Genomic DNA, 10,910 nt, shown 5'->3' with positions numbered 1-10,910 from the left:
CTGCCGCCCGCCCCGCACACAGCAGGCCAGGATCTCGTGCTGGGGCGGCCAGCAGCTGGGGATCGCACTGCTGCCAGCCCCAGGCGGGGTGGCACAGCGGGATCTGCCTGCAGTATGCAAATTAGCCGCCATCTTTGTTGGCGGTTAATTTGCATATCTCGCTGATTAGCCGATGGGAGGCGTAGCGAAGGTATGGTTAATTACCATGTTTGTCTATTATTAGATAGGATTATTGACTATATTCAGTATGCCGTACTTTACATCCCCATAACTATTCTGTAACTACCATATGTACTTCTTTACCCTGTCACCTTTTCCACCCATTCCCCTAACCCCACTCCCGTCTGGCCTGGCAACCGTCAAAATGTTCTCTGGGGGGAGAAAAAAGGTGGCTAAAGAGGCAGACATGTCATGTACCTTGTCCCAGAGCCAGACTGGAAAGGCAACTAAATCAGAGAACATCCACCAGAATTAGCAAATTGGACACAGCTGAGGAGATAATTCACAACAAGGAGGAGCAGAAGACGCCTGTAGAATGGTAGAAAGGGAGATCTGGGTTGGAGAGGGACACATGAGGGTGAGGAGGAAGCTGCACTGCACCAAAGCCGCATCCCTTGGCAACAGGCGTAAAACCCAACTGTGAAAAGGAAGAGACTTAGGGCTACCGGTGGCTGGCGAATCTAGCTATAAGACCACAGCTGTGAGGGTTGCACCCTGGAAAACAGCCCAAACAGTGCAGTGCCGGGGGCAGGGGAGAGAAACCCGCAGTTTTGTGGTTGTTTGCCTTTCTTTTGTCTTTGCTTTTATTCCCTAAACCCAGTACACAGGCCTTTTCAACTGCAAACACACCCACGGATGTGGTGCAGATTTGTGGCATCTGAGGAGAGGCTGTGGAGGGAAGCAGGGCAGGGAGAGGAGACTAGAAATCTGACATTAGGACATTCATAACCTTCCAAACTTAAGTGGCCATTTCCCCCCAGAAGAGCTAGTCCCTCGCAGTGGCCTCAAGGTAGGGAATACAGCCTGTCACACCCTGCCTGCATTCTGAGCTATACAAAGGGAACACAGGCTCTGAATAGCCCCAAAGAGCTCTCAGTGCCTGGGTTGGAAGAGGGGCCTGTCAGGCCCACTATTCTGGGAACCAGACTGATAAAATCTCCAGGTTGCCAGCCAACCCCACTGGTCTCCATACAAGGAGCTCTGAACAACCAAGGCCAGAGTAATACTTTGGGACACTCGAAGAGGAGTAGCTCTGGGTGAGGGGAAAAACATCAATCTACTAGTAATTCCCAGAAAGCAAAACAGCACCACGCCCACCTAAAGCCCAGTCAGACACTTGAGTGACTAAGATTGACAGCTGGCAGACAGGTAAAGAGGGCAGACTGGTCCCACCTGCAGGAAGCCAAGGCCTGTGGAGACAGACACAAACATAGGAGCAGTGGATCACTTGGAGATTTAACACAGTGCTGAACGCCAAAGACAATGCCTGACAGTGGTCAGCACCTAACTGCCTAACAGGAAGCCCAGAATTGTCAGACAGAACAGAGGAGTGGGGTCCTAAACCAGCCCCCCTGTGGCATTAAAACTAGGCTGAATCGACACTTCACTTTTTTATTTTTTTAGTATTTTTTTCTTTATTCTATTTTTATTTTTTGTTATGTTTTATCTTCTTTTTTTCACCTTTTTCTTCCTCCCTTCTCCCTTTTCATTCTGTTTTTCTTCTCCCATCTCTGTTTAGTTTTTCTCTTTCCATTCTTTTTACTCCTTGTTAAAAATTGATCTTCTTTATCTCCTTCATTGATGTGTTGTTGTTATTGTAGACTCTGTTGGCTTATTAATATATCTAATTTCCTCTTCCCTGCTCCTACTCCATTTCCCCTTCTCTTTTCTCTTTCTTCACTAGTCATTTTTTTTTTCCCTCACCTATCTTGCTCTTTTCTTCTCCTAATTTTTAAATTATTTTCACTTCCTAAATTCAGGCCTATCTGCTCTCTCCTCTATTCTCCTTTTCAAAGAAAGAAAAATAAACAAATAAATATTTTATTTTATTTTTTTCTTCTTACCCACTCATCCTCTTTCTCCCTCCTCTATACTAAACCGTGATCTTCCCCTATTCATCCAATTCCTTCACCTTATTTTCTGTATATATAAGCTTTACCTCTACAGATTCTGCCCCCCTTTTTTCCAGGTATTTTTTTTTTGTGCTTGTTGAATTATCAGTTCTGTGGGGTTTTCTACCCATATTTTTTTTCTTTTTCTTCTTCTTTCCTTTTTTCTTTTCTCACTATCATTTTTGGTCTCTTTTCTCTCACCTAATTCTCTTTTCTCTAGTGGTCACTTTTATTGGGGTTATAGGTGTCTTGTGTACAATCATATTCTGTTACTTTTGTATTGTGTCTTGTCATGTTGTATTTTGTGCAGTTCGGTCAGCACCTCCACAACGGTTGGCATGATGTAATAGAGAGCTAACCATATAACCAGATACCCTGAGAGGAGACCCCATCCATGAATGGAACAATAACATTCAAGACCCAACTCTATCAACAAAACCCAAATATGTCAAGTAGGCGGCATCCTGAGAATACCCAGCCCATAAGACCTGAGAGTCTACACCACTAGGTGCAGCATCTACTACATATAATAAATTCAAAAAATCTGGGTGGCATAGCAGTTTGATCTAATACATAGAAACAAACACAAAGAAACAGCAAAAATGGGAAGACAAAGAACCAACCCCATGTGAAAGAAAAAGAGGGATTACAAGAAAAGGAAATAAATGAAATGGAGGCAAGCAATTTGTCAGAGAAAAAAAATCAGAGTAATGAGAATAAGAATGCTCAAAAGGCTGGATGAGAAATTCACCAACATGTGTAAGAATCAAGAGGAAATGAAGAATGACAGAGCTGCAATAGAGAATACAATGGAAGGTTTCAACCAGTACACTAGAAGAACCTGAGAACTGAATCAGTGAGATAGAAGACAAGGTAGAAAACACACCCAAACAGAGCAGAGAATGGAAAGAAAAAAAAACTTAAAAAGCAGAAGTCTAGGGGAGCTTTGGGACCACGTGAAACAAAACAGCATCGGCATAATAGGGGTTCCAGGAGAGGAAACTGAAAAAGAAATAGAAAACCATTTGAAGAAATAATGACAGAAAACTTCCCTGACTTTGGGAAGAAAAAAGTCACACAAGTCCAAGAAGCACACAGAGTCCCAAACGAGAGGAACCCAAAAAGACCAACACCAAGACACATCATAATTAAATTGGCAAACATCAATGACAAAGTAAGAATCTTAAAGGCTGCCAGAGAGAGAAAGTAAGTTATCTACAAGGATCTCCCATTAGACTATCAGCTGATTTCTCAACAGAAACACATTAGGCCAGAAGGGAATGGAATGAAGTATACCAAGTGATGCAAAGCAACAGAATAAAACCAAGAATACTCTATCCAGCAAGGCTATCATTCAAAATTGAAGGTGAAATCAGGAGATTCGCAGACAAAAAAAAAACTAAGGGAATATATTACCATCCAGCAAGCAATACATGAAATGCTAAAGGGACTGTTGTAAAAAGAAGAAATAGAAAGGGAACAAGCAACATAGGCATAAGGAATAAAAATGGCAACAAACAAGTGCCTATCAATAATAACCTTAAATGTAAACGGATTAAGTGCTCCAATCAAAAGCATAGGGAAGCTGAATGGGTAAGAAAACATGACCCATATATATACTGTCTATAAGAGACCCACCTCAGAATTAAAGACTCACACAGAAATTAAAGTGGAGGGATGGGAAAAAATTTTCAGGCAAATGGAAATGAAAAAAAGCTGGAGTAGCAATAGTTATTTCTGACAAAATTGACCTCAAAGTGAAGGCCATAAGAACAGATAAGGAAGGCCACATCATAATAGTAAAAGGATCAATTCAACAAGAGGATATAACTCTGGTAAACAGATATGCACCCAATATAGGAGCACACAAATACATTAAAAAAAACTTCTGGAAGAAATCAAGGGAAAGATCAACAATACAATCATAGTATTGACACCACTGGATAAAGATGCTAGACAAAAAAATCAACAAAGAAACGGCAATCCTAAACAACTCACTAGATCTGATGGAATTAATTGACATCTTCAGATATTTCACCCCAGAGCTACGGAATAAACATTCTTCTGGAATGCACCTGGGCCATTTTCAAAGATACAGCACATATTAGGGCACAGGTTAAATCTCTACAAATTCAAGAAGACTGAAATCATATCAAGCATCTCCTCAGATCACAATGGCATAAAATTAAAAATCAAGTACAATAAAAAACAATCAAACACATGGAGGCTAAATAGCATGCTATTAACACGTTAAGCACCCAGTCAGTCACTGGTGACTGACACTATACTTTCCGTCCGGAAGACAAAACAGGCTGGGCGCTTTAAACAATGAATGGGTTACCAAAGAGATCAAATAAGAAATAAAAAACATTCTGGACAAATGACAATGAAAACACAACAATCCAAAATCTATGGGACACAATGAAAGCAGTCCTGAGAGGGAAGTTCATAGCACTACAAGCCTACCTCAAAAAAACAAGAAAAAATAGTAATAAGTTTTCTAACCCTACAACTTAAAGAACTATAAAGAGAGCAACAAGAAAAGCCCAGAGTAAGTAGAAGGAAGAAAATAATAAAAAATCAGAGCAGAAATACTAGTAAATGACATAGACACCAAAAAAAAACAAAAAACACAACAATACAAAAGATCAATAGAACCAAGAGCTCATTCATTGAAAGGATAAACATGATTGATGAACCTCTAGCCAGGCTCATCAAGAAACAAAGAGAGAGGACTCAAACAAAATCAGAAATGAAAGAGGTGAAGTAACAACTGACCACACAGAAATACAAAGGATTGTAAAAAAGGACTATAACTCTACTACAACAACTAGACAACCTAGACCAGTGGTTCCCAACCCTTTTTGACCATGCCCCACTGAAACATCTCTAAAATCCCCTCTGTGATATATAATTTTTATTATTCAAAAAGTGAACTCCTATTCACGTGGAGGAAGAATAAAAGGCCATAAACTTGGTCTAAACAACCTTCCAATGAACATGGCATCCATGGAAGAGAAAAATAAAATAAAAGGATAGTTGAAGTACTGAGGAAGAAATAACTAAAAAAATTGTTAAAAGAAATAATAATATACTGTGATATGGAAAAATAGCAAATCAAGTCTCAACATATATAATGCAGAACTGAAATGCACATGTCACAATATATATTTATATACTGTATATGAAGCCCCTAGAACAGCGGTTCTCAACCTGTGGGTCGCGACCCCTTTGGCGGCCGAACGACCCTTTCACAGGGGTCGCCTAAGACCATCCTGCATATCAGATATTTACATTACGATTCATAACAGTAGCAACATTACAGTTATGAAGTAGCAACAAAAATAATTTTATGGTTGGGTCACAACATGAGGAACTGTATTTAAAGGGCCAGAAGGTTGAGAACCACTGCTCTAGGGGATTCTAATGAACATTAAAGATTGAGAACAAGTGGCCTAGACTATTCCTCTATATATCACAACTATTTAATATTTAATGCACATTTTAAAACTTTAGGGAAAATCCTAATAAAGTAAGTAGTTCAATTGAAAAATAATATATCAATATTTCTTTATTAGTTTTGATAAATGTACAATGTTAACAACAGAAGAAACTAGGAATAGCTTATTCAAAAATCCTATATACTCTGAACGAAAAGTATTTATAACTTTTCTATAAATCTAAAACTATTCTAAACTAAAGCTTATTTTAAAAAATAAGATTATATTTGGAATAATGAATCAGACCTTCTTGTTTAATGCCAGTTTTCTTCAGTTGTCTAAGAAGATTTCCACTTCCTCTCAGAACTGTCTTCAAAGCTCTCAAACCCCAGTCATAATGTTGTTGAGGTGTCAAAAGTTCCCTTAAGTAAAAACATGAAAACCATAAAGCACCAAACAGCTATCAGGAATTCCTTTTATCATCATATCCAAAGAAATACAAAATGTAACTAATGACAAATAAAAATGATATCTCATACATTTATATAAAAGACTCAATCACAAAATTATCACTCAAGTAAAATGTTGAAGATGAATGGTTCATAAACTGCCTATCTCCCCCCCACACACACACACTTTTTTTTAATTTAAATTTTATTTTTCAATTAAAGATTACATTCAATATTATTTTGTATTAGTTGTATTAGGTGTAAAGCATAGTGGTTAGACAATCACATACTTTACAATGTCCCCTCCCCCCAATATTTTTAGTACCAACCTAGTACCATACATAGTTAAGACAATAATATTGACTGTTTTCCCTATACTGTACTTTATATCCCAATGACTATTTTGTAATTACCAATTTATACTATAAACTGGCTAGAATCTTAATGATTATACAATTACCTATTTCCTTTATTCCTAAAGTTTTTAATCAATCTATCTAGCTCTCAATCTCTGAAATTCTAGTTGTCACTACCTTTTAAATGATATGGACTAGAATTCTCAATTACCCAAAGAAGCTAAAAGCCAGTCTCTATTACCAAAAATAAGACATAAGAAAGACTCCCTCAAAAGAATAAGTTTTCAGTGGTCAAATGGTAAATAAAACCAATAAGTGTCATTTAGCTGGAGCACTCCAAAAATTTTTTTTCCTAAAAAAGTGAGATTAGATCTCTAGTATTTACAAAAAACAAGTAGTTTAGGCCCAGATGTTTTAATTATTTAAAGTAAAATCTTTCCTGTCTCACCTTAAGTACAATCACCAATATGAAAATCATTCAATAAATTGGACACATGAGAAAAACAGTCACTAATAAACATAATCAATCATTGGAACCACAAATATAAAAATAAAACAGAAAAACTCACCTAGATAGATTGAAAATAGCTACCAATTTCCTGCCCAATACTTGAGCATCTTTAAAGCCTTCTGAATAGAGAATAACTTCTGCAATGAGCTCATTGTCTGGACGAGACATGGCTACTGGCCGGAAAAGCTGTTTAAGATTATCAGGCAGTTTTTGTCTTCCTCCATATCCTTTTCCAGCAGGATTCATAGTGATAAAAATGCCAGAATTCGAATTTATTTCTACCTGAAAAATTAATTTAAAATACAGGGATCTAATATCTGAAACTATATATATAAAACATTACCAACAGAGATTTGTGACATATTTCTACACATAAATACCTTAGCAAAAAACTAACAACTAATGTGCTAACCGTCTTCTTATTTGACATATAATAAACTCCTTTAGGAATCATACTGCTTTATAGAGCTTCTTTATAATCAGTTTTTTGAGGCTAAAAGTTTAGATGATAACTAGTTTGCATGCCTATTCATTCATGCAACACATGTTTACTGAAAGCTTTCCTTGTGTTATAATAATTTGCTAAGTACACAGAGACCACACAACTCTGAACTAAAGTCAATAATAGTTTATTCCCTTCTAACAAAGAAGCAATCATAGTGTAATAAATGCTTTGACAGGGAAGAGCAGAATATCAGAAGAGTACCTAGTAGGGGCATTTCAACACAGCTCAAAGAATAGAAGCTAAATTAGAATGTGTAAACTATGAATGGGCAATTAGGAAGTAGAAATATCTAGAGTAGAAAAACCTGACTATAAAGGAAAGAAAAGAGAAAGAGCAGTGAATTACATTTGCTTATGTTTTAGTTATATAACATTATTATGTATAATATATTAAGAAGGAAAAGATTTGATTATGTTTAAAAGCTAATGAGGAATGGGTCCAGGAAGGAAGGCAGAGGGGTAACTCCAAGTGGATCCCTGGGAAGACGATTCCAAAGCACAGGTGGAAAGATAAGCACTGACTGAGAGAAAGGACCACCCTTTCTCACTAAGAAGAAAGGAAAAAGAAATATGGAAGAAAATAAATTTTGATGATAAAGAGCTAAAACTTAATACTTTCTCAAGAGTTTAAACATCATGTAAATAACATGTTAATAATTTACAACTGGTCTTACTTTTGTGCCCTACCCAGAAAAACTTGTATTGTGAATATATTATTATAGATAAGAGGATAAATGTACAGTTCTTTTAACTTTCAGTGTGTTCAACATTACTGTAATAGAACCTACTTCAAAGGATGTGGTGAGTATGAAATGAAACAATGCATTAAAACACTAAGCACAGTACTAGCACAGACTGATGCTCAATAAATGTTAGCAAATACTATAACTCAATTATTCTAAATAGTTTGAAGGTTAATTAATGATAGAATGAGACCCAAAAAAGGGTGAGAAACCTCAGAGACAACTCACAGGCAAAAATTTTTAACACATCGATTACAGATTAGAAACAGGGGTGCCAGGAGAAATAAAGATAGAATGCTGCCTGAATACGAGTGATGGCAAAGTCTTATAAAAATGTTTTGATTCTTTAAATGACAAACATATTTTTATACCTCCTTGCCAAGCAGTTCACATACACTTCTATGATTCTTCAAAGCATCTTGAATTGTCTGGATCTGCATAGAAACTGCTGATAGTACAGCTTCTTCCAGTCTGTTGAATTCATCAAAACAACCCCAGGCCCCACACTTGACCAAACCAACAAATATTCGTCCCATTGACTTCACATCGATGCCCTTAAAAATAACAATAAAAATTATATTCACTAAAAAGCAACTGAAATCGCTAATAATAATTTAATAGTTTATGTCATTTACTCATAAGGTAATCATTTCACATATCTCTGCTTCTTTTCCTCTAAAAAATAGAGATTAAATAGCTACTCTTTCAAACTCAGAGTGGTTTCAAGGAGTAAACAAAATGATTCAGGTGAAAGTATTCTGAAAAGTACATGAAACTAAACAAATACTATTTTTGCTTTGGTTATTCTTTAAGTCAAAATACAAATCCTACACAAAATATTTTTTAAATGAATTTAAAATTTTCCTTTTCTATTTACTATTCTCCTTACTAAAATCTTTTTCTAAACTCTAACATAAAACTGTTTCTTTATAATAATTCTCTTTAGAAAAGTTTTGGGACTATACTACATGCAACCTTTCTCCATTTTACTTTTCAAATAAAACAAATTCTATTTTCAAGCGATTTAAAAGTAGAGTGATTTTAAATACAACTTGAATATATAAGTACATGAAAACTAACCCAACCATCTAACTAGTACACTATTACTTAGCTGGATATTTATTGATTCTACCTCATCACAATTAAAAACTAAAACTTGTCTTCCAAGAAGTCCACCCAAAGCTTTGACTGATTCAGTTTTTCCAGTTCCAGCTGGTCCGTAAGGATTTCCTCCAAGTCCCATCTTCATGGCTTGAGTGAGAGTTAGGTAGCACTTGTCGGTCAGTGGAGTATACACCAGCTTGGGAGCATTACCCTACACAAGGGAAATATAAGGTTTTTATATGCATGTTCTAATTACCATTTACAAATATTTACACAGTGTGAAATTCTTCTTAAAAAGATAAAGAGGCAACAAAAAGATTAACGTTTTTAACACAGAACAGTATCCAAAATATTTTTAATGAAAGAAGCTTTCGAAAATGCAAACTGGAATTAAACTTAATTATTTTCAAGCATGTATTTTTATTCTTTCCTCAATTAATATAATGTTAGGTTTTCCAAACAGTCTCTTGAGTTTTTTATAATAATACAAAAACATACTTCTAAGGCAAACAAATCCAAAAATATATAATAATCAAGTATAAAAAGGCATTTTGTTTTGTATTTTAAATTCATGTAAATTATTTCCTTAAATTTTATAACCTTCACATATCAGAATTATTTGGAGACCTCAAAGTGTAATTAATTTGAACAGTTTTTTATGAAACAATTTTAACATCATATAATTTTCAAATTCTCTACTAAATTTTAGGGAAAACAGATTCCAATTCCAGCTGCAGTTTATGTTTTTCCTTAGTTTAGGTAGACAGATTGGGTCTCAAAATGCATTTCCTTTTTGAAAGAGCCAATTGGCAACTCTCTGACATATGCTTACTTACATAATTGCCAAATTTTTCTGATGATTGATTATGATAAAAATAAGGCAGAAAGGATTCAGATGCACTTATTTTTAGAAAAGGCTATATGAGTTAGGTTATTTTTTCAGAAGTTGTTTTACCTTGAAAAACAAAAACATTTAGTAAACCTATTTTAGCATATTTAAAATTGCACAACATTGTCCTTGTATAAGGAGGCACAACCCAAATCACTTCCATTGGGGTTGCCTATATTCAATTCTTCTTCAATTGAAGATATATTTCAAATTCTATATAAATGCTACTCTAAGAAAAGATACATTTAGAGAATTCAGTACAATACTGCCATTATTTTAACTTTTTGATAAAGAGAATGATTTTTTCCAATATAACATTTTTAATTATGATGAAACAGAAAGAAAACATTCTTGAAAGTTATAACTAAAATAAAAATAAATCTTTCATCCAAAAGAAAATTTCCTTTAAAGTAAGTAATTTCTAACAGAAAAATAAAACATTTCTGCCACAAGTCATACCTGATACTCATAAGTATACTGAAGTTCAGTATCCACCATTTGAACATAACATATATCATCACTTTTCATATAGAATCTAACTTGTTTTTTCCAAGCCCAGTCTTCAATTGTATGAACTTGAACTTGGTTCAACTGTTTCACCACATCAATATTATGAATAATGTCAAGGATTAATGCTTTAAGTTTAAGCTCCATAATGCCAGATTCTATATACAAATAAATATAATTGGAGAAAATGTTAGTCTGTGACTTACATACTTTATGATATCTTTATACAGGGGATTTCTTAATTAATGTAAATGGTAAATTCATGATATATTTGAGTGGCATAGTAATATAGACCA

At 35.1% G+C, this 10,910-nt stretch overlaps 1 protein-coding gene across 6 annotated transcripts in view; it reads right to left on the bottom strand.

Moving 5' to 3' along the window:
* Positions 1-10,910, bottom strand: part of DYNC2H1 (dynein, cytoplasmic 2, heavy chain 1) — a 289,555-nt gene that overhangs the window by 220,736 nt on the left and 57,909 nt on the right. For all 6 annotated transcript variants that reach the window (XM_005856867.2, XM_005856868.2, XM_014539785.1 and 3 more), the window contains exons 32-36: positions 10,567-10,772; positions 9,247-9,429; positions 8,486-8,668; positions 6,926-7,149; positions 5,858-5,973 (exon numbers count right to left, since the gene is read on the bottom strand). In XM_005856867.2, coding sequence (XP_005856929.1) covers positions 5,858-5,973; positions 6,926-7,149; positions 8,486-8,668; positions 9,247-9,429; positions 10,567-10,772 — 912 coding nt within the window. The remainder of the gene's footprint in view (positions 1-5,857; positions 5,974-6,925; positions 7,150-8,485; positions 8,669-9,246; positions 9,430-10,566; positions 10,773-10,910) is intronic.

The sequence above is a fragment of the Myotis brandtii genome, unplaced genomic scaffold (assembly GCF_000412655.1).
Source record: "Myotis brandtii unplaced genomic scaffold, ASM41265v1 scaffold105, whole genome shotgun sequence".
Lineage (NCBI taxonomy): Eukaryota > Metazoa > Chordata > Mammalia > Chiroptera > Vespertilionidae > Myotis > Myotis brandtii.
Note: the sequence above shows the minus strand (reverse complement) of the source record. Positions and strands in the feature narration are given on the sequence as shown.